Here is a 24,321-nt window from a genome sequence, read left to right as displayed (position 1 = left end):
GGAGTGGGGAGTAGATAATATCTTCCTTGATGAGCTGTTGTGAGGATAATAATGAGAGTGGAAGAGCTTAGCATGGTCCTCAATAAATGGCGGCTATTATTAATAAAAGATAACTAAGATGATTATTATACAATGCAAACATACATGCCATGCACGTAAGTTCTTCCCAAATATACCCCTACTTTGGTCTTTCCCTAACCCACACGTTAGATTTCCTGAGGATTAAGGGAAATGTAGACAGAAGACATTCAAAACAGTGTTTAGATTGTATGTGTACGCACATTACCTACATGCCCAGCTTGTTTTGATGTACAGCTCTGACCTTCCCAAATATAAGGATTGAACTCAATCCTGGAAGTGCGATGGCCTTGGTCTCTGGAATTTATTGGCAAAGGTGGGGTGGGAAGAGGATGGTGACGATAGGAGTTCTATTTGATTCACTCAGTAGAACCACCCGTAATGTGTCAGAGCTGAAAGGAAACGTATCCAACCCATTTCTCTGACAAACAAAAAAACACAAGGGACAGAGAGGGGGAGTAATCTGTCTAAGGTCACACAGCAATGGGAAGAATGGGGACAGGAGACCAGGTCTTCTGCCAGCTTCTCCCCACCACTGAACAGCTTCCTGGAGAGAGTGGGATTCAGCTGGCAATCGCCTGTCACTAGAAGGCAGATGGGCAAATGAGTTGGGAAGATTCATGGAGAAGGATTCAGGGCACATGAGTGAGGAATATTACAAAGTCTTTCGTTCCTCAGTGAAGTCATGGAAATGGTAAAAAGAGGCAGAATTAAATGCAGCTTTTCTGGAAAACATTCCCCTGACACCCACAAAAGATACCACTTTCTTTGAGTCTTCCTTTTGAGCAACTGTTTTTACTGCACTGCATTCGAACCAGTGCAAACCGGAAAAGCCCCTCTGCTCTTTCTCGAGCAGAATTCAGTCGCCAAGGGCCCACCCTAACTCCCGACCTTCCAAGGGAACTAGTGAAAGGTGGGAGCGGGGGTGGGGGTGGGGGTGGGGGGGCGGCGATATCAAGGACACGGGGCCAGGGAGATTCTCACCGGAGGATTAGAAACAAAGAAGACCTAGCGTAGCCCATGCGAGAGTTTTCAAGCCGAAATTCTCATTCTCTCATCTCCCTTTTCGGAGACATTTTACAGCCGCACAGCCTGCCTCGTGAAGTCCCCATAACCACGGAACACTTCGGGGCTGTCGCTGGGCCTGTGACTTCCCTTCCTTAGTGACACTTCTCCCACGTACTTGGCTACCCCAAGGCCAAAAGCACCCACTTATCATTTGCAGCCTGTGTTCTCATCCCTGCTGGTGTTCCAGTGTTGGAGAAGGCGAGCTCTGCTGAGAGATGGCAGGAACTTCTCCACACGTGGATCCGGAGCTCCTGCCCAAATTCTAAAGGGCCTTTGAAGACTTCCTGCAGCCCAGTGGTATTAATTACCCCGGAGAGGGGTGGAGGTATAAGGGGAGAGCAGAAGCGGCAGGGATTGCGGAAAGAGCCTTGAAATCAAGGGTGAGAGAACCAGCTGTGGGTCCTGGGACCCCGGACAAAGGCGTAGAGATGGTGCCGACACCCTGGCAGGATCTCCTTAACTCCGCTCCCATTTCTGATTCAATTCTTCGAGTATTACTGTGCACTTACCATGTCCCCACCTCAGCGGGGCTGCCAAGTCTGAGCCATGTGCTCTGCCCCCCAGAAAGCTGACAAGTACTGACAAATGTGCCACCCTTTCCCCCTCTTTCTCCTGCGGAGCGCCTCCTTTCCTGGGTGGGCTTGATTTCGTGGTCCAAGCCAGACATTTTGGAAAACGTCTGCAGTGGCACAGAGCAGGCAGGAATATTTATTTCTCGTCTCCATCTGCATTGCTTCCTCTCTTGGAGAGGAGCTGGGGGGAGGAGGGAGGAGGAGATGTGGCTTCTCCGTGCCAGCCCGAGAGGCGCCCAGGCACACCCCTCCTCTCCTCCATCCCCAGCTCCAGCAGCGGTAACAGCCTGGGATTTAGGGAGGTTAGCCTTTCGAACTTCTGAAAGATCAGCCCAGTTGGAAGCCACAATTAACAACTATCCGCCCATTCCCCCACCCCCACCCCACCAACTGCAAGATGTGCTTTTGTGTGGGTTGCGTGCTTGGAAGAGTCCCTGTCTTTGTGGGTAGCCTCGCGCTGTTCTTTTAGGAGGCCAAGAAGGGGGACAAGCAGGTGTCCAGGTCGCCCTCCCAGCAAGTTTAAATCCTTTCCTCGGTCCTATCCAGGTGTTACCAGATATGCTGTTTCTAGAATCAGTTTGTTCGTTCGTTCGTTCGTTCATTCACCCAACATATATTTACCAAGCACCTATGGGTTGTGGATTGTGCCAGGTGCTAGAGACCCAGCAGTGAGAAAGGACGACGTATTCTCTGTCCTTTTGGAGCTTACATTTAGGAAAGGAGATGGAATTAAAAAGGAAAGAAAATTGTAGAGTCGGACACTGCAGTACAGACCACAAACCAGAGACAGAGAGAAGGGGTGGGGCGCAGCGTTCCTTCAGCCGCGATGGTCCTGGATGGTCTCTCCAAGGAGGAGACGTGGGGGCCGAAACTTAAAGGGGCCAGCCATTGGGAAAGAGGAGGAGAGAAACTTCTGGACAGAACAGCAGCCACAGTGGCCATGTGGCAGGAAAGCAGAAGGAATTTTTGCAGAATATTTTGAAAGGAGCACGAACGGGATTTAGGGATTGAGTGGACGTTGAGGGTAAAGATTCAATTGGAGGAGCCTAAGGTGGAAGGCTCGAGAACCGTGATGTTTCAAGAGCTCAGCTGAGCTGAATGAGTCCTGAGAGTCGGTGGGCTACCGCGAAAAAAGGCATCGTGGTGTGGGGAGACCTGGGAGACAGGACCCCAGCTCTGCCCCTCCTCAAGGATTGATGTGACCTGGAACACGGGACCACCCTTTGGCTTTTAATTCCCCTCAGTGGCTATGTTAGATGAATTCGGAAGTCCAAAATAGCTACAAGAGCTTCAGCTCCTATCCTTTAAGCACTTGCTAAGTGCCTGGCACTGGGCTAAGTGCTTTAAATATATTTTTTCTCGTTGAATCCTCTGAGTAATCCCACTCCAACAAGGCTCTCCTGCAGATGATGGAACTGAGGCTCTAAGAGGGAAAGGCCTCCAGCTCGAGCAGCCTCCTCTCTCCCTCTAAACTATGGAGCCTCCAAAAAAAAGTGAAAATGTGGGAGGATGTTCTATCTGCCCCTAGGAGATAGAACAATTACATCAAATTCCCTGAAGCCCCCTAGAATTTACCTAAGATCCCTCCATCATCCACATCCATTTGAGATGGTCACAACATAGCATGGAAGCCACTCGGTTCAGGAAGAATAAAACCCATGTTAGGGCTGTCAGGGACCCAAATCCCATGGTCTGTCCATTCTCCTAGGTCTCAAATTACCCTCATTCACCGTTTTTCTTTTTGCCAGCATTTTAATTGTTCTGCCACTTAGAAATGAAATGAAGTAGACATGCTTCTTTTCCTGCTAGAATCCGAGACCAGGGCTGGTGTCAGTGTAGGTCAAGCAGCATGGACTGCTTTGGTGCAGAGCTCTTTTTTTTTTTTTTTAATGATTTTTATTTATGTGGACCATTTTGAAAGTCCTTATTGAATTCGTTACAATATTGCTTCTGTTCTATGTTTTAATTTTTTGGCTGGGAAGCATGTGGGATCTTAGCTCCCCGACCAGGGATCAAACCCGCACCCCCTGCATTGGAAGACGAAGTCTTAACCACAGGACTTCCAGGGAAGTCCCGGTGCAGAGCTCTTGATAACAGGCCAGAGAACAAGCCTGCCACCTTGGTCCAAGGCCAGAACTGGATCAAGGGAATTCACTTCTGTCCACAGAACATTTTGGTCGGGAGGCAGTTCAAATGGTAGAGTCGGGTGGGTGTTGATAGTCATTTGTTACTGTTGTTTCTGATGGTGTTCCATTTTTGCTGTGGCCTCAGGGAATGCCCAGCATGGGAGAAATGGCTTTTTATAGTGTGGGCTGGTGATGGCGGTGTAGACAGAGAGGTCTTGGTTCACCCTCAGAGGGTAACCTCATCAAATTATCAGACGCTGAAATCATGTGATTCAAGTCATTTGGCTTCTACACTTCAGAGTGGAGGTGCCTGCCTTGGACAGAAGCACCAAGCATGGTAGTAAACACTTACATTTATTGAACATACTATGTGCCGGGTACTGTGCTAAGTGATTTACATGCGTTTTCTCATCGGATCCTCACAATAGGCCTCTGTAATAGATAGGATGATTATCCCCATTTTACAGATGAGGGAAGTTGAGTAATGTGTCCAAAGTCACACAGCTTCTGAGATTGCTACAATCTGGCGTTGGGTTTGTGGTCTTCTGATTTTGAAGCTTTGAGCCACCAGTGGAAGGCAAGACTTATCTCATCTAATGTATTTTGTTCACACGGACCAAACAAAACCACCGGACCCTGAAACGCTCAAGAACTATAAAGCACTGATCTGCCATGCCTTCTACAAACTTCTTTCATCAGCTGCTCCCCAGTTTTTCAGAACTTGACACCCACTTTGGGGTCTATGACAGATAATTTTATCACCTAGTAGGACATCATCTTTCTTTCCGGTTCATGCCTTGAAAACACAGCTGGCAATTAACATACCTGCTGTCCAAGGCAACGCTTCAGAAGCTTTCAGAAGGGAAAAAAAAAAAGCATCCAAAGCCAACCATTTCCCTTAATATTCTTTAGCAAACATATAAATGTCATTCAAAATGAACGTAAGACAGACACAGTATTTTCTTTAGACCGTGAGGCGCTGAACTACAGGGTCATAGAAGTGTCGACTATGAAAGAAATACCTAACGAACATGTACATGTCTTCAAACAGGAAATAATTATTCCGAAATTAAAAGATAGAGATTCTGACCTGACCTCCGAGCCACATGCAGTGGGAAGCTTATCACCAGAAAGGTAGAGGGAGAGATGTGATTGTGAAGCCCAGACTTACAGACACGTGAGCACATTATCGAGCATTTGTGAGTCCATTTCTTCAACTCTAGAGTGGGGATGCTAATACCTGCTTCAGGGAGTCGAGGGGACAAATAGATACAAAGAGAGCATTGGCCTTGCATGGTACCTGCCATGTTGTGAGGGCCCCATAAGTAGCCATTCTTAACCTTCCTTCAACTTAAACCTGTCGGAAGGTTTAAATGACCCTAGTGCTTTTAACCAACAATTTTCTCACTGGTTCAGTCCTTAGCATAGTATCATTTCTCCTAAGCAACCCAAACTATTATCCGTAACAGGATCAACCAAAACTCTCTTACAACTTCTATTTCAGCACATTCTCATGTTCAAAAATTTGATTTCATCAAAGACATTTTCCGTTGTTTAGCGTGCTTTTAGCACTTCATGCTTTAATTCTCCAAGAACTTTGCATGCATACGTAGTCTCTAGAATACCTCTCTATTAATCAAAATAGATGTTTTACCAGAATTGAAGATCCCATTTTCCAAGCATATGTTAAATTGAACCAGGTTTATTTCAACATGCACCAAGGTTACTTGCTTTTCCAGTTCTGCCGCTTACCAGGGTATAATCTTGGACAGATTAATTGACTTCTTACCTTAGTTTACTGACCTATAAACTGGGAATAATAGTAAGACCTATATTATGTGGTATTGTTAGAAATAAGTGAGAAAAATATTATATACCTGGAATGGGATAAGCATTCAATACTTGTTTTAATATTGTTATGATTGTGGTTGTTCCTGTGGTTATATCACTGAGTATTAGAATCAGTTAATCAGCCACCATGTTTTAAATGATTGCTCTCTGTAAATTATTGAGCTAGAGCTGTAGATGGGGAAAGACTTTTTAGAAAAAAAAAAAAAGACCTTATCTCTGTTTTCTGGAAGTTATTGTCTAGAGTACATACAACAGAAGGAACTTTGGAAATTTTCTGGTCCAGTGTTTCCAGTGATGTGCTCAGTTCCTACTTGCTGTTCAGAGCCAGTTCTTTGCAACTCTTTTCATGTCCAGATTTAGTGATGTCCTGTTGGTAGCTTAAAATTGACCAAAGTATTTGCACCATGGAAATTGGCAAACTCTGCCTAAACAAGGCTGTTGCTTCTCCTTCTTCCCCTTCCTCCTCTCCTTCTCCTTCTTTTTGACAGCCTTTTTCCTAGCACATCACTGAGTGTTTTCCAAGCATGGGATATATACCACATGTTACCTGAGAGAATGTTAGATGCGGCAACAACTCAGTATTAAATAGAACCAATCAAATTGTGAGAGGGTTATTTTTATTTATTTTATTTATTTTATTTATTTTTGGCTGCGTTGGGTCTTTGTTGCTGCACGTGGGCTTTCTCTAGTTGTGGCGAGTGGGGGCTACTCTTCGTTGCAGTGCGTGGGCTTCTCATTGCGGTGGCTTCTCTTGTTGTGGAGCATGGGCTCTAGGTGTGTGGGCTTCAGTAGTTGTGGCACGTGGGCTCAGTAGTTGTGGCTTGCAGGCTCTACAGCACAGGCTTAGTAGTTGTGGCTTGCAGGCTCTAGAGCTCAGGCTCAGCAGTTGCGGCTCACGGGCTTAGTTGCTCCGCGGCATGTGAGATCTTCCCGGACCAGGGCTCGAACCCGTGTCCTCTGCATTGGAAGGTGGATTCTTAATCACTGTGCCACCAGGGAAGCCCGAGAGGGTTATTTTTAAATTATATTTTCTTCCTTATCCTTCTATCAAGGAGAAAGTTTCGTTTGAGGGCTTATCTTCCTCTCACACTTCTCTAAAATTTCACATCTTCATGTCTAATGAAGAGAAAGAGGGAGAGTGAGCAGGCCTCAGGCTGTGGACCCGCCGCAGGCAACCCTGCCTACCTAGGAAGTAATAATGTCGCTGCATTGGGTTGGCCAAAAAGTTCGCTCGGGTTTTTCCATAATGTCAACCTAATATTTAAGTTGTATTTATTTTTATACTTCTCTTATTGAGAGTGATATTTAGTTTCCATGTATGGTAGTGACACCAAGTTTCTTTTTATAATTAAGTATTTTTTAAAAGAGAGCCAATTTAAAGGAAAATATTAAGTAAATAAGTAAATAGAGTACAGATGGCACATGGGCAATAGCCCAAATGGGGAAGGTGGTATTGATGCCGGAAGTTTGGGAAGTTGTGATACATTCTAGTCACCCCATTTTGCAGCTGTATAAACTGAGGCCAGGGAAGGAAAATGACTTGAACCACTCGTTTCGTCACAGAACCCAGACCTTCTATCCAATCCATGTGTTTGTTTTCCCCACCCTTTACCTGAGCTGAGCGGGGTGGGGGTGGGGGGAGAAGCAAAAAAAAAAGAAACCTCTCCACTCTGTAGCAGATCTAGGCTGGCTACAAGAGACAAGCTGTCACTGGCAATGGTGATGTAAGCAATCTATACCCTCAACTTCAGGCTGAGGCAGCTGTGGGGAGAAGAGGAGGGCAGCAGGGCTGACAGGTGGTCCCTTCGTGCAGAAACATTAATGTTCAGTAATGACGGTACAAGCCTCATTGGCTTCGCACCCGGGCCATGCGGAAGCAGGGGCACGAGTAAGACATGGTCCTTGGTATCTTCCAGCTTGCGTTCGATTGGGCTTCTTAGTGTTGAGAGACGTTTATAAGGCAGAACAAAACCTAAAAATGCCAGAGGTGGGCAAAGCACCTGCCCCCCCACCTCCACTTATAATCAAATAAAAATAAGCCTTCATGCCTGCTTCGAGATTTTACAAAATTAAACTTTCCAATTCGCCCTTCCGAGTTTCTCCTAAAATGAGAGGATGCCGTGTAAATAAGCATGGAAGAGCAGCTCAGCATCCTTCAGAGGGTACAAACCCTGGAGTCCAACAGACCCACATTCACATACCAACTTCATGGTGCTGCCAGCTTTGGGTCTTGCAGGAAGTCACTAAACCTCTCTGAGCCTCAGTTTCCTCATCTGTAAATGGTGATAATCATCATGCCCCCCCCCCGTGAGGGTTAATTACTAATAAATCACTTAGCCTCGTGCCAGCCAAATAATAAGCATGCAACCATTGTTAAATCTCAGCAGCATTAAAACGGTAGGTTTGGAGGAGCCCTTGAGCCTTGCAGAAATCGTCTCTGGGAATGAAGTGTTGGGACAGAAATGAGGGAGAGTGGAAGGAAAAACAGGTCTACTTCAATCAGGCATCTGTTCGGAAGCCCCAGGGGGGTGAAGAGAGATGAGAACATACACTTCCTGGACCCAGTCTCCGAGCACAGTACCCTGAGCAACAGGAGACGAGAACAATTCTCCTTGTTAATGAGGCTGCGGCTCCTAATCAGCGCGTGGAACAGAACGCTTTTGCTTAATAGAGATCATTTCCCTGCCTCTTGCCCAACTCCCCAGCAGTGCCAGCAGCTCTTTGTTTAATGAAAGGTGGGGACTTTGAGTAGTGCGGTGGGATGGGCTGGAGGAGGTATTATTACCCTCATTACTATGATAATAGTTTAATCACAATCAATATTTATGAACATGCACAGAAGCCGTGCAATCAACCAGCAGCCCTGCAACTCACGTTCTTGCCTAAGGATGCTTTCCAGGAAAGCCTGGGCTCTCTCCCACCTTTCCCTAGCCCCTCTGAAGCTCTACAGTGGTCCTCAGAGGTCATTTCAGAATATCAACGATGGTTACATCAGTCATTACATATGAGGTCTTGTGGTAATCGGTGAATAAAATCATAAGGTAACTCTTTTTGCTTTTCAAAGTGCATCCATAGGCTATTGTCTGGATTTTATCTTCAGACTTTAGTAAATTAGCTTGTGAAAAAGGTAGGGCGGGGTAGGAGAAGGCATAATGCAGTAGTGAATCCTTTGAAGTCAGATCCATTCATGTTCAAATCCTAGTTCTACCCCTTCTTAGCTGTGTTCCCTGGGGGAAGAAACTTAACCTCTCTGAGACACAGTTCCTTCATTTGTAAAATGAGGAGGCAAGTTCTTAAAAGAATTAAATAAGTTAGTGTAAATCAGGCATTTAGTCATTGGTAAATGCATCCATATTTTTATATATGACTATATTTCAGGTATTAATTATTTCTATGTTGTCTATGAGAAAACTAAACAATTGCTGTTCCAGAGTTCACATAGTCAGTCATTGAAGGAACAGTAGTGAGAGTCCAGACTTTGAATCCAATATTCTCTTTCTATTATCTGAAAGAAAAAAAAAAAAAACCCTGGTTTCATTTATAGGCAATTTAGAGAAATTTTATTTTAAAACATTTTGATGCTTAACTCTTTCAAATATGAATCACATTTTCAAAGCCAGAGATTATCTTTCTGAGCAATGACCATCTGATGACCCACCCATAAAAAATCTTTGGTATCACAGTTCCTACATCTGTAAAAACAGTGTTTATAAAATCTGGCCCTCCGAAAAAGGAAAGCAAGGTAAGATGGCCTCCCAGTGAATGTGCATCTATGCAGCAAGTACACGGTGCTGACACGGGCACAGCATTTCACAGTTGGCCTGAAACACCCTTGATCTTCAGCAAGCATCGAAAACATTTCAGCCCCTCTGGTGGCAGAGCTCTGGGAATCCGTCACACGGTCTGTGACTCCAGATCTACTTCAAGCCTTGTGTTTTTCTCCAGTGCTCAGAAATTGTTGGAAAGGGCTTTCACTGTAATTGTTACTTGGCCCCAAGCAAGAGCCACCGAGGTTTGCTCAACTGCTCACCCGCACACACAGTCCCAGTACATCCACCCACTGGCACATTCTGTCTCCCCCAAGCCGTCAGTCCCTTGGTTGGCACTTACAGTTTATTCCTCTTCCCAAGATGCACTTAGAGCATCCAGATTATGTATTGGGGAGCGGGAGGTGGTTTGCTCCATTTTGCTTCTCAGAATCATGATTTCAGTCACGCAAAAACCTTGAAGAAGTTACCCTGGAGAAGATACATTCTTCCCGCAAATGCTCGAATGCTGAAAATTCTATCACTTGTTTTGTTCTTTTTGCAATATCTTTTTATGAAAGGAATATACATACGTGGTTAAAATGTGAAATAGTACAGAAACACAATAATTATTTTTTTAAAAAGCAACAGTTCTCTGTCGCATCCCTTTCCATCCTCCATCCCTTACCCCAGAAGGGACCCTTGCAAACAAGTTTGCTTTTATCTTCCTAGCTCTAAGTACTGTTCTTATACTGCAGTTTCTTGGTTTATTGATCATAGAGATGATTTACCTCCCTGCTGTAGTACAATAGATAACTCACTTTGCCCTCTCCACTTTCCACCCCCCATCCTGTTACAGTTACATCAGTATTACCAGTCACTTTACATACTACCCATCCACCTTTAGTTCTTGTTTCATCCACAAGACGATGCTCTTGACACCCATGTCCTTTTCCTTCCCCTGCTGCTGCTTCCAGCTGATCTCTTGTTCTAACAGGGAACTGAATGACACACCTCTTCACTCTTATCACTGAAAAATGTAATAACCTATATTTACGAATGTCTCGAGTCTAGACCAGTGCTGTCCAATAGAACTTTCTCTAGTGATGGAGATTTTCTATATCTGAACTGTCTAATACAGTAGCCACCAGCCACCTGTACTTGAAATGTGACTAGTTCAACTAAAAAGTTGGATTTTTAATCGCATTTTGTTTTCGTTTATTTAAATATAGTCACTTGTAGCTGTCCGATAGTGCCAGACCAAGCTTAATATCAAGCCTAACTACCTAAAGCAACTTGATTTTCCAGCAGAAATGATACTAATAGCTGACACATAGTTCTTACTTACTATGCCCCAGGAACTATTCTAGAAATTCGCTTAGGAACCCAGCAACTCTATGAAGAGTACTATTATCCCCATTTTATAGATGAGGAAAGGAAGGCATGGAAGAGTGAAGTAACTTGTCTAGTAAGTGTTGGATCTAGAATTTGGCCCTACACCATCCAACACTAGAGTCTGTGCTCTCAACCATTTCCCTGCACTTCCTCTAATCCCCGTGAGAAATGACCGCATCCTTTTTCGGGTATTTCCATTCTGCTGATGAATGCTGTGCTCGTGGTTCTCCCATGTTACTGGCCTGAGCGATGCTTATCAGTGGGGCTATGTGCATTTAGATAGAACCCTGCCCATTCCATTTCTGCCACAAAAAAAAGAGAGCATGGGGCTTCCCTGGTGGCGCAGTGGTTGGGGGTCCGCCTGCCAATGCAGGGGACACGGGTTCGTGCCCCGGTCCGGGAGGATCCCACATGCCGCGGAGCGGCTGTGCCCATGAGCCATGGCTGCTGAGCCTGCGCGTCCGGAGCCTGTGCTCCACAACAGGAGAGACCACAACAGTGAGAGGCTCGCGTACTGCAAAAAAAAAAAAAAAAAAGAGAGAGAGAGCATGAAAACTGGAGGTTGCGGAAAAATATGGGCAAACGTAGGCACTCAGGGCAAATTAGCTGATTTTGCCAGTAGAATAGAAAGGCTGTTCCTTTGGCGTGCAATTCCAACAGTAGTAATAGCAGCTAGCACGTACTGAGGACTTGCCATGTCCTTTATTCTGCCCCTGTATGTGTATCATCTTCATTAATCCTCACAACAGCACAGAGAGGTACAGATGATGAGGCTGCATCTCGAAGGTCCTGGGAATATTAAAGGAGGTGGTTCAGAAGAAACAGTGAAAACAGTGCCTGGCACAGGGTAAATAAGTAACACATGCTGCCTATTGTAATCCTGATATTTCATCACCAAGTCTACCCAGTGGTCCCTGCTACGTTGTCTGGTACCTGTGTGAATGGTCTTTATCGCTATTGTTTTTTCCTTTTCCCTGGTACTATAATTTTTCCTGGAGCCTCATTTCCAGAGCTCTTATTAATACTAAGATATTAATAGCCTTTTGTTTTACTGCTAGAGTATTTATAAACTTTTCAAGGTGTGGGAAGTGTTTCCTATTCCACATTCTTCCTAGCACCTGCCTCATACACCATCTAAGAGTCGTATTTCTGGAAGGAATCAGGGGTAAACGTTTAGCTCTGTGCCCTATTATAATAGGTAAGGACAGGAGGCCAACAGGTTAGACAAGTAGTCAGTCAACTAGTTAATGGCCGTATTAAGATTAGAAATTTACATTTTATGATTCTTCCCCTACCCCCCCACCCCAATGGCTCCTCCTCTAGTCCAGAGGTCAGAAAATGTTTTCTGGAAACAGGCAGATAGTAAATATTTTTCACTTTACAAGCCTTATAGTCTCTGTCACAGAGACTCAGCCTCCTCCCTTGTAGCGTGAAAGCAGCTATCGACAAGATGTAAATGAATAGGCATGGCTGTGTTCCAATAAAACTTTATTGATGGACACGGAAATGTCAATTTCCTGTAATGTTCACGTCAGGAAATATGATTCTTCTTTCGATTTTCCTTCATTTAAAAATGTGAAAACCATTCTTAGCTCGTGAGCCACACAAAAACAGGCAGCAGGCTAGGTTTGACCCACAGGCCAGAGTTTGCCAAGCCTTTTTGCTAGTCTGTAAACTATAGATGGGAACACACTTGGTACAGTCAACTCGCAGGTAACGACAAGTGACTGAAACACTAGTAACAATATTAAGTAATACTTCTTGAGCTCTTACTAGGTACCAGACATTGCACTGAGCACTTAACATGATGTCAACCTGTTCAGCCTCACATGAACCTCTTAAAGAAGACATTGTTGTCACCCTCATTTTGCAGATGAGATTATAGAAACTGTGGGAGGTTAAAAATTTTTCCTAAGTTCATCTAACTAGTAAGTGATGGAGCATAATTCCAACAAAGCTCTGTCTGACCCAAAGTCCCTATACATCCCACAAGTCGGCTTGCCTTCTCCCAGATCCCAGGTGATTATTAGGTAGGAAATAGCTTTAGAATGACACATCATTTTCACAATATCAGCAACTTGATGTCCTGAAAGGACTCTGCACTTAATAACCAGACCTGGGCTTGGACACTTACTGGTTTACCTCTAGAGATTTGCTTAACCTCTCTGAACCTCAGTGTCCTCATCTGTGAAGCGGGGATGGTGAAATGAGCCTTCTAATGTCCTACAGGAATGACTAATTGAGTTAGTTATACGTGAGGTGTCTAGCTCAGTGCCCCATACATACATGCTCAGTAAATATCATTGAGAATCAGATGAAAATCAGCTGGTCTCCTTTTATAGCCAGGAGACCCAGGAATGCCCAAATCCTGTCCTAGACCATCAGTGACCTCCCCACAGCATCCTCCAGGAAAATACATGCAATGGATAAAATTGGGGAAATAGGAGACCAAGTGACACCTTCTTGAATATCTTGGTTATCTATTGCTGCATAACACACTGTGGCAAAGTTAGTGGCTTGAAACGATCTGTTTGTTTTGTGTACGATTTTGTGGGTCAGAAATCTGGGAAGAGCTTGGCTAGGGGATTCTTTGGTTCCATGTTGCACTGACAGGGGTCACTTGCTGGGCTGGGCTGGGGCTGAATGTCTGATAGCTTGATGTGTCTCCATGTGCCTATTTCTCCCCCATATGGGGTCTCATCCACCTGAGCTTCTCCACGTGCCGTGGGCTTCTGATGACACGGCAGTCTCGGCACAGCTGCACTTAGTGGCAGCTGGCTTTCAAGGGTGAAGAAGCAAAGCTGCTGGCCCTCTCCAAGATTAGGCTCAGGGCTGATGTGGCGTCACCTCCATCATATTCTCTTAGTCACGGCAGTCACGGGCCAGCCCAGGCTCAAGGGGGTTGGAGGAATAATAGACCCCACTTCTCAATGGGAGTGGCATGCCCACACAGGGAGCAAAATAATAAGCTACCACATTGTGAGGTGGGCTTTGGGTCCATATTCCAGTGCAGAGAACTCTATGGGGCCCTGCTGGTCTCCAGGGATCTCTTTGTTAAGAGCTGAGGCCTGAGGATCCAAGGAGAAATAGAATAGAGAGAGAGTCCAGACCACAACCTGGTACAGGGCCAGCAAAGAAGAGAGGAAGTAAGATGGCCAGGCCTCTTACAGCAGGATTAGTCACAGACATCATGAAGCTTTCTAACCGTGAAACAGAACCACATACCTCAGTGTGCAGATGTTTAAGGTTTAACAACCCCACCCACTAGCAAACATAGCCCAACCTGTGCCCTGGAACCTGAACTATCAAATCAGCCCCTTCGGACGTGAAAGGAAAAGAGAATATAAAAATAATAGGCAACATTTATTGAACACGTACTATGTGCCAGGCCCTGTGCAAAGGTTTTCACATACAGTGACTCATTTGATGCTTTGCAGGCACTAAATGAATTTAATACAAGTCAAATGCTTACAATAGTGTCCTGCACGTTTTAAGCCCTTAAGAAATCTCTCTTTTCTATTAATAATCTGTACAACCACCCCATGAGGAGGAAATACTGTCATTATCTCTATTTTCCAAGAAGGAAACTGATGCTTAGAGAAGTTAATTGCCTGGCCCACAACCGGTGGCTGATCAAACCAGATGCCAGCCCAGGTATCTGACTCCTGGCCTCGAGCTCCCACCTCTGTGCTGTACTCATACTGTAGGGACACAAGAGACCCTTTAAGCTCATCTCACAGAAGCAACAAAAGCCATTTCCTTTTGAATCGATAGTGCCCGGTCGCACTTTTCTTAAGTGATTCTTTAAGAGTGTCAGAGCTTGAATAACAGCTTCAAGAAAGCACTAGAAACCTTCATCCTGGGTACAGAGTAAAGAGTACCATGCTCAGAAGTTCATTCTGTCAACACATTTTTTTAAATTTTTTATTTTATATTGGAGTATAGTTGATTTACAATGCTGTGTTAGTTTCAGGTGTACAGCAAAGTGATTTAGTTATACATATGCATACATCTATTCTTTTTCAGATTCTTTTCCCATATAGGCCGTAACAGAGTGTTGAGTAGAGTTCCCTGTACTCTGCAGTAGGTCCTTGTTGATCCTCTCTTTTATGTATGGTAGCCAACCATATATATGGTTAGCCAACCTTGTTGATTCTCTCTTTTATATATGGTTAGCCAACCAAATATATTTTTATTGAGCCCCTACTATATACCAGGCAGTGGAGATAGTGAGGAGAGAAAAAGAAGTTCTTATTCCTCATAGAGCCTACATTCTAGACATAAGGCTGGTGATAGATGATAAAATTCAACTAATAAAATCATTTTACTGATGATGGTGGCATGAAGTAGCACGTTGACATACCAAACTGCCTTAACTCTCACAAAAAAAAAAGAAAGAAAGAAAAAATCCAGATCTCTAAGATCACCTGGGTTAGGGAAGTGGAGAAGGCAGCAAAATAGCCTCATGTTCCTTGCAGCAGAAATTTCACAAGCCAGACACTCAAGTAAATGTTACCGGCCCCTTGAAAGAGTGGTGCGGTCGGCAGTTTGTAGGCAAAGACAGAGAAATCAGCTCCAAGTTCTTGTGAAGTCAAACAGGCAGGGGTGGCGTCAGCTTGTGCAGAGAATAAATCGTTTGCTTGGTTGGTTTTTGTCTTTTTTTTTTTTAAGAGACCACGGGGAGAAAGGAGAGCTCAGGCAGTCACTAATGCAGTGGTATCTGTTCAGACTTCTTTTTTCTTCCATCTTTGCATCTTACCCACCAGATTTCTGTTTGCAAAAAGGGCCTAATCCACTTTTTTTTTTCTTGTCCGTGCATTGATTTAATAGTAACAAACCCTGAGGTCCTCGTGGTCTGCACCTGGGTTGCTTTTTCCCCTAATGAAGCAAGAGAAGTGGTTTAAGCCCCCGCCGTGCTCCCTATCAAAGCTACACAGTGATTAACTCAGGTCCCCTTATTAGGACCAGGCAGAAGAAAATCCCGTAGTCATCAGCATTGTGAAAATCCTGGAATGGTGAGTGTTCAATGAAAAGATTACCTTTGGGCACCTGAAAAATAATGGAGGAGCTCAATAGAGTAACCATTAAGGCTGTCCACACACGCTAAGTCAGGTGGAGGGTCGAGGTAATTAGCTGGGACATTCAAAGCCAGAGAAACTGTGTTGGACCTTCTGCCCTGACTGAGTCGGTGCAGATAATTATTCAAATCTCTCAGACATTTTTCCTGGAGAGGCCATTTTAGGTTGTGTCTACACACACAAAGAAACAAGACTTAAATATGACTGGTTTGATAGGTTGTTTTTTTTTTAACTGAATAATAGGGAGCTTAAGGGATGGGAGGTTCAAAGCTATAACTTATTAGCTGTGTGACTTTAAGCCAAATTGCTTCCTTTCTGTTAGCCTCAGTTTTGTCAACTGTAAAATGGGAGCTTAAGGGATGGGAGGTTCAAAGCTATAACTTATTAGCTGTGTGACTTTAAGCCAAATTGCTTCCTTTCTGTTAGCCTCAGTTTTGTCAACTGTAAAATGGGACTATTAATAGGACCCTTTTCCAGAGGTCGTTGTGAGGATTAAATATAACGCATGCAATCTTCCTAACTCATCTCCTGGCAAGTCGAAAGCACTCAAGAAATGTAACTTACAGTTATGCATTGTTGGATGGACATGACTTATTCTGGGTGTTTAGAGAGATTGTGCATTAAGACAGCATCCAAGGAAGGCACTAGAAATCAAGGAACAGTTGCCTTTACCTACAGTCCCTAATGCAGTGCCTTGGACCTAAGACTCGGTCTTTGCTGCAGGCCTATGAAAATGTGAACAGGTTGCTCACTGACAGCTCATCTTCCCACCTTCACCCTTGGTCTCCATCAAACTCTTATAGTTTGTGTCTCTTTTTCGAACCTGCCTTCCCAGAACTGGCTCTGTCTGGTCGAGGGGTGGGGGTGGGGTGTTCATGGATACTGCTAGAGAAGGGACGTTCTTTGTCCCACCAGAGGGGATGGTGAGAAAGCAGGGACATCAGGAAGTGAAGTCTGGCTGAAATTACAGTTCTTGTCTCTCCCATGAGGGCAGTTGAGTCCCTGCAGAAAAAGGACGCCAGACCAGGTGTCTGGGGCAGACGCCTCTCCCTCAGCCTTCTCTCCTATGCCCCGGGACGTTTGGCTTTGTACCAGAGAGAAGTAGGGATGTGCGATTGAATATACAGAGCGCCCTGGCTTGGGGAACTGCCCTCTCACTCATGCCCTGCCTTGGGCAGCCTGAGGGAGGGAGCAGAGGTCTTTGCTGCTGCCTCAGTGTTCTGGAGAGAAGTCCAGTGTGTACGGTGTTCATGGAATTGGCAGGAAGTTTGCCAGACTGAAGACCAGCTCAGATGCCTCCTGGTAACCTGAGGAGATCCCAGCATCCTTTTCATGGCAAGAAATTGCCCGTGGGCTAGAGGTGAGCAGTGAAACTGTCACCACGACCGTCAAGCTAAGGAGGAGAGGCTCTATCTACACCAGTAAGCCGATATTGCCAGTAAGAAGGGGTACATTTATTAGCTTTGACCATGTCCCCAGCTCTGTTCTGTACCCTTGGATGGATTACCTCACTCAGTCCTCTCCATATTCCTTCGAGAAACATTATAATTGTCCCATTTGCAGAGGAGGCTCAGAAGTTAACTCGGTCAAAGTCACCAAACTAGAAAATGGCAAAGCCCGACTTCTGACCCTGCCAATCTTCAGCCCAACCTTTTAGCCACTTCACCAAGAAGAGTTCTTTTGAAGTTAAAAAAGAAATGAAAATTACACACAAACCCACACACTTTTGACAGACCTTGATGGGAAAAAATGCATAATGACAACATTTTATAAAATAGGTCGTGCTTTTTAAGAAATCTGTATTTTATTCATCAAAACAACATGTATATGTAATGGGAAATAGTCTTGTGTAGATTACAAGGTCGGTTGTTTATTTGATCTAGACAGTGTCTGGTGTGCGCTTGGACTTTCTGACCCTTGGCAATAATTCCAAACCCTTAGTGGGTTGGGAGGATCTGGTCCTTCCTCTCTACTTAGAGTATAGCTGGCCAAAAACATGGCCAGTCCTATGGATACTTCAAAGAAACATGATGCTTAAAAAGGTAGCACTGTTGACATTAGGCAGGAGAGGGTTCTAGGGACCAGAGTTCTGATCCTGGTTCTGTCAGTTTATTCACTCTGCTATATCCCAACATGTATACTGTAAAAAAAGAAAAAGAAAAAAAAAACAGAACTGATGACAGCTTTCTACCTCTTAAGGATGTGAGCAACAGAGACCAGCCTTCCAGGTCACCTCTCGCATAAGGAAAGTCTCACATCGGAGCATCCTACATACCTCCTGCTTGAGCTCCTCCAGCAAGGAGGGGTTTTTTTGGTTTTTTTTTTTCAGCAATGAGTTCTTGATCACCAGAGATAGCCAGTGCCTGGCTAGACTGAGATAGCTGTTCGCACCTTCTTCTGGGGCCCCGTCATGTTACTCATTCGTCCTGATTCTATGCTCTAGAACCACCGTGACCAAGTTCAACCCTTCAACATTGAAGGTCCTTGATTAACCACGTGAAAGTTTTCATTTCATTTGCTGTTAGCCCTTCCTCTTCCAGGCGAGATGCCTTCTCCTTTACTCTTCTTGTAGAAGACACTTCTAGACTGCCCTGTATCCTCAACATCTTTCTTCAAGTTCAATGGCCAGGACCAAAAAATGATACAATCCTAATAGGACCACAGTTTACTCTGAGCTGTTTTTATGGGATGGGAGAAAGATCAGTAAGACTAAATGCAAGTCAGCAGTTACCAGATTTTAAAAAAGACCAACAAACTGAAGGCTAGTGCATGTAGGAGAGGGGATGGTTTCCGTCATGACATAGAGCTTGCCTTATCTTCCCAAACTGCTTTGAAAGGAATAGACTTCGGCTGGTGTCATTTTCTGGGTTGAAACTGTGTGTTGGTGGTAAGAGTGGGTGTGTTTAAAGGTTGATCATTTCAGCTGTAGCAAAACTCCTACCAACTGCCAAGCACTAAGTCTACAGAGGGAAGGAGGCAATTTGTAGCTGAGAAGAATTGTTTTGTCAGCACCTGCCCTGACCACTGATGCTTAAATTCCTCATACTTTCTGCCACTGGTGAAAAGACCAGGAGTTCAAAAGGAAAAAGTGGGGCTCGGGAGACCCTCATGTGAGTCCAGGCTTCTCTGTCTTCTGGCTTAGATCATGATGAAATAAATTCTTAAATTCTGTGGATTTTAGTGTTCTCAATAGTGAATAGATAAACAATTAATAGCCACCCTTTTGCAGGGTGGCTTAGAGAAGAAACAGTACGTGAAAGTGCTTTGCAAAGTGCAAAACATCATACAAATGTTATATATTAATGTACATAGAGGAGGTTTGAAAAGAAAGCCACCTTCTTGCGCAAACGAAATTCTAGAACAGGAATAAAGAGGAAAGATTTCGAGTTGAGAATCATTTAGTAAAATGTTATTTAGGCAAATTCTGGAAAGCTTTCCTCATACCCCCCTTAATGGTCCAGAGTGGTTTCCTTCACTCACCAAGCTTTGCAAGCATCCAGCTTTATATGCAACCCTGTTGGCCTTCAGACTAACTCAGGCAGTGGCTTCTCAGTCTGGTCTGTGTATTCCTCAACCATCCTGAAGCCGGCACTGGTCACTAGCTTTTTCTCCTTCCTTCTACAAATTTTCACTGAGTACCCTTTCTAAGCCGGGTAACAAGTGAGTCACTGGGGAGACAGCTAGGGACAAGACATGACATTCTGTGGGAGACAGACATGGCACCAAAATTACTGAATTGAGATTGCAATCAGTGCTGCAAAGGGAAAAAATGTCGGGTTCTGAGAGAATCTGTAACTGGAGACTCTAGGAATCATCTTGGGTGCTGGCGATGATTCCAGGAGACAGAATGCATTGCCCTCTTAATAATTAATTGATGTGTGTTCCGCCCTTTAAAGTTTATGAAACACTTTCCCGTACATTTTGTCACTTGATCACGCTCTCAGCCCTACAAAGTACACAGTGGTGTCACCTTGTTCTAGAAATAGAGAAACCCAGGCGAAGAGACTCGAAGTGATGATCCCAAGGTCAACTAATTCTATCACTTACAGAACTTTTGACTCTAAATCCTGGACTCTTTCCACCCCACCCATTGGCTTGCTGACTTCTTTCTTGAGATTTGACATTTTGAAAAGTGGCTTTGAGAAAATAGCAACAGGGAGAAACACTCCCCTGGATACTTTCCTCGGAGACATGGGGGTAGAGGTAGTGACTCCCAATACTGGCCTCAGCCAGGTGGCAAGAGGCAGCCCACCTGAGATGTGAAAAGACATCCTAAGTGCTGGATGCGCACCGCAGTCTTGGTACTTGCCGACAGAACTGAAAACGCTCCTCTGATCCCAAATGTAGCCCCTCGGTCTTACCTGTGCTAAGTGGAACGTGTGTGACCCGAGTCAAAATGAAACGCATAGAATATCAGACATCCTCCTCAGGTTCTGTTCCTCAAACCCAGCTGTTCATTGACTTCTCACAGGACCCAGAGCCCCGCCAGATCTGCTTGTGAATCGATCCTCTCAGCCCCCATTTATTCTGTGCTTGCTGTGTCCCAGGACTCTGTGTGTATTCACCCTTGTATCGACCTGCTGCAACAGTTACCTAATGGTATCTGCATTTTGAAGATGAGGTAACTGAGGCTCAGAGAGAAGAAGTCACTTGTCCAAGGTCACACAGCTTGTTAGTCGTAGAGCTTGGATTTGAACCCAGATCTGACTCCAAATTCCATGCTCTCAAACACTGTACGTACTCCACCACACTCCTTCCACCAGAACTGAAAATAAATGTCATACCCTCTTCCTGCACTTCCCTTCTGGGTTTTTTATTATTTAAAACCAGGAGACATAACAACAGCCTTGGGACAGTTTTGAACGGCTCTGGTACCCTCCCAACCCCCTCCCACAGACACCCATCTCCCTCTGGGTTAAGGGTGCCCACCCGCTACATCCCCTTCTCTAGAAGAGAGTTACTGGAAAGTGAGAACTCAAAGATTCAATTAGGACACACCTCTAGCCAGATTATACAAAGACCCCAAGGTACAAGAAGTGACAGTGGACTTAACTGCTTTTCTAGACTGGTGAGCCTTCCACTCAATGGTCTGGGTTTAGCTACAGTCATTTTTCTCCCTTTGAAAGGGAGGGAGGAAAATGCAGATCTCCCACACCAGCTACAGAAGCTCAGTAAAAATGTTGCTGTCTTTTTCTCTTTCCTTCTCCCTCCCTCCCTCTCTCTCCTCTCCCTCTCTCTCTTTCTCTCCAAAGCAGTGGGTCTGGCTTGCAGGGTAAAAAAAATTAGCAAACAGATTTTATTTTTTTAGTACCTTTCTGTGTTTCCTGGTCAGCTCCGTCTGCCAGCATATTGTTTTAACTCTGATGGTGATACAGCATTGAGCTGTGAACAACTAAACATAAACACCACCCTCACTTCCATCCTCTTCTTTCCTCCTTAGGTGAAGGCAGCTTCCAAATATGTGGATGTACCTGTGAGTATTTGAAAAATGTTTTTGTGGGTGTTTTGGCTTTCGTGAGAATTTTGATGGTGCTCTTTTCATTAGTTGCCACTAAACTGTATAGTCAAAAGGAAGCGAAGACTATTTCACAGTAAATTTGTTTTGAGATGAGAAGAGGGTAGGAAACTGTAGTTTCCTTCAACAGGAAAAAGAGATCCTATTTTGAGGGTAAACCCAGTTCACTTTCATTTCCATTTTCATTGGTTTCTCTGGTATATTTCATTCTGTTATCATCCAGCTCCCTTCCCCTCCTGCCTGCACACCTTGGGAGCAGGGCCTTAGGCAGAAATTTGCACAAGGGTGCCAGGAATTCTTTAAAACAAATAAATTCGGAATGTGTTCATTTTGGGGTCAATTCTGCAATTGTTTTAAGGGAAACTTACAAAGCTGCTTATAATTAGTGCAGACCTGGTTAATGAAGGGCAGTCTCCAAGTTCACAGATAAAGCACTCAAAGTTGCCCAGAATTTACATTTAAATTGAGGTTAAGTTCTACACATGAATGCTAGAGTGTGGGATTACCTGTGATAAATCAGGATACATTTATAGACAGACTTTGCCCTGCCTATTAGCAAAATAGAATTGGAGAGATTTAAATATATTCCAGTGAAGGAGAAAAGAAAATGATTCTGTTTCTCCATTTCTAACAAAAGAGGTGTGAGTCTATTATAAAATATTAAATTTAGAGAGCTTATCTCAACAGCCACCAACGGGCTTGTACTGAGGGTTTCTCATTCTGAACGTGATTAAGTACCCTCCTTGTTCAAATACTTATTTGTTAAAATTTGTTTTTTTTCTAAAAGGATTTATATTAACATTTAAATTCATTTCCCCAGGAAGCTAAGTGTGTAATGGTTTATTGGCTTATTTCTCAAAGGATGGCAAAATGGAAAATTGGAGTGAGTTTAGCATTAGCATACATTTTGTTTGTTTAATGAAAGAATGTACAATCAATAATTATGCTTTGAATTTATATAATACGTCTTATTGGGGGACCTCCGACTCCTTCACCTAGATAGTCCTTATAATAGAGAAGAGAAAAAGGTCACATACCTGGAGCAAGGAGAGAAGTTAAGTAATTTATTTTCCCAAGCCCCAGAGTAGAAACTTTCAGTTCACAGGGAGCAAACTACTCAAATTCTCTGAGCTGGTTCTCCATCCTTAAAATAAAGATAATAATACCCACGTCACAGGCTTGCTGTGCAGATGATATGGTCCATATATGGGATGCTCAGCACTGTACCTGGCACTCACTAGATATTTCAGCATCAGCAGCAAGGCCCTTGGGTTGAGGGAGGGGCGAGGGAGTGCTCTGCTCTATTGCACAGGGTCGGAGCGGGGGGGGGTGAATTTGCTGACATCCACCCTGGCCTGCACTGGGCTTCAACAGTAATAGAAATGGCAATTCTAGTCCTCAACCCGAAGATCTGGTAGCTGAAGTCTGTTTTCTCTTATACCTCAAAGCAGAGGGGAGATCTCACCGGTGAGATATAAACAGGCGACCAGGTAGGCAAAACCCAAATACTTGGGGAAAAAAATGATCTGGCTGAAATTATTGAGGAGGTCAGATTATTTGGGGTAGGTCAGAAAGTCAAGTATCGGCAATGTTAATTGGTTCAACCTACTTCCTGCCAGCCAGGCTCAGATGTATTGTAAAGATGAGGAAAAAATGGACTCTACGTCAAGGTGAAAGGGAACAAAAATCAATGAGCCAAGTTTCGGCCCTCCAGGGAGGCAGAAGAAAAGGATGCGGCATGTCCCAAAATGGGGTGCATTTCCCACCGATGATACACAATACCATAGAGGCAGAGACGGCCGCTAAGCCTTACAAAGCAGCCACCGTGTGCCAGGCGCCGTTCAGAGTGCTTTACGCTTAACCTTCACAACAATCCCACTGTAAGGTGAGGATACAGTGGCACAGAGAGGTTGACTTGCTGAGGATCCCACAGGTGATAAGGAGCAGAGCTGAGACTTAAACCATGCTCTTAAACACTACCTCATTTGCAAGATGATTTCCTTTAGTGCACGGAGAAGCATCTCTGTTTGGATAACTGAGAAGTTATTTTAGTGAGTATTAGAGAAAAATACGATCGGCACGTCAAATGTGCTCTCTCACCATGATTTCACCCCTTAGTACAGCTTGGGACAAAGCTAAACTTTAAAATTAAGTTCGTTAAAGTATTTTTGTAACAGACGGTGTTATAATAAGTTTTAACAAATAAACAATTTTCTAGAAAATGATCGTACAGAATACACAGGTACTACCTGTACGTTGTTCACATAGAGTAAATAGTCATCATTTACGTCTCAAAACAACCCTATGAAGGGAGTAATATGATCGTCCTGTGTCACAGCTGAGGAAACTGAGGCGCAGGGAGGTTAAGTGGCTGTCAAGGTCACCTGTCGAGTAAATGGGAGCGTGAAGAGTCACGTGCTTGCAGTCTGATGTATAGAGCCTGCTAGCACTGGCTCCCAAAAGTCAACTGCGTGCATTTCTTTCCAACTCTGCCTTCAGTGAGGGCACTTTGGTAGCTCAGACTCAGCCATGGCGGGAGTATTTACACCACAGAAACTGGCGAGCACTACAGATCAAGGTTTGCTGTTTTGTTTCATTGTTTTTGTTTTGAAGAGTCAGTTGACCAGCTCACCAGCAAGTATCACCTATTAAGTCAGTGGTCCCCAAACCAGAATGTGCAGAGGTGATACTTGGCAAGGGTTTTTTGGTTTGTTTTTGTGGGGTTTTTTTTAGTAGAGATTCCCAGCCCCTTGCCTCCAGAGATTCTGATTCAGTCGTTCTGGGGTAAAGCCTGGAAATCTTTCTAGAACAGCTCTCCACCTGATTCTGATAGATGGTGCAAGTTTGGGAACCAGTGATTCTGGACCTTGGTGTTGTATATTGGAAACATCT

General features: G+C 44.3%; 1 protein-coding gene across 17 annotated transcripts in view; it reads left to right on the top strand.

Annotated features, from left to right (window-relative positions):
• The window catches only part of CADPS (calcium dependent secretion activator), a gene marked incomplete at its 5' end in the record, with an annotated part of 486,465 nt that overhangs the window by 418,783 nt on the left and 43,361 nt on the right, over nucleotides 1-24,321 (top strand). For all 17 annotated transcript variants that reach the window (XM_082664108.1, XM_082664107.1, XM_082664102.1 and 14 more), the window contains one exon: nucleotides 21,355-21,387. In XM_082664108.1, coding sequence (XP_082520234.1) covers nucleotides 21,355-21,387 — 33 coding nt within the window. The remainder of the gene's footprint in view (nucleotides 1-21,354; nucleotides 21,388-24,321) is intronic.

The sequence above is a fragment of the Grampus griseus genome (genome assembly GCF_964374135.1).
Source record: "Grampus griseus genome assembly, chromosome: 10".
Lineage (NCBI taxonomy): Eukaryota > Metazoa > Chordata > Mammalia > Artiodactyla > Delphinidae > Grampus > Grampus griseus.
The sequence above is the reverse complement of the archived record's forward strand: the minus strand, read 5'-3'. Positions and strand labels throughout refer to the sequence as shown.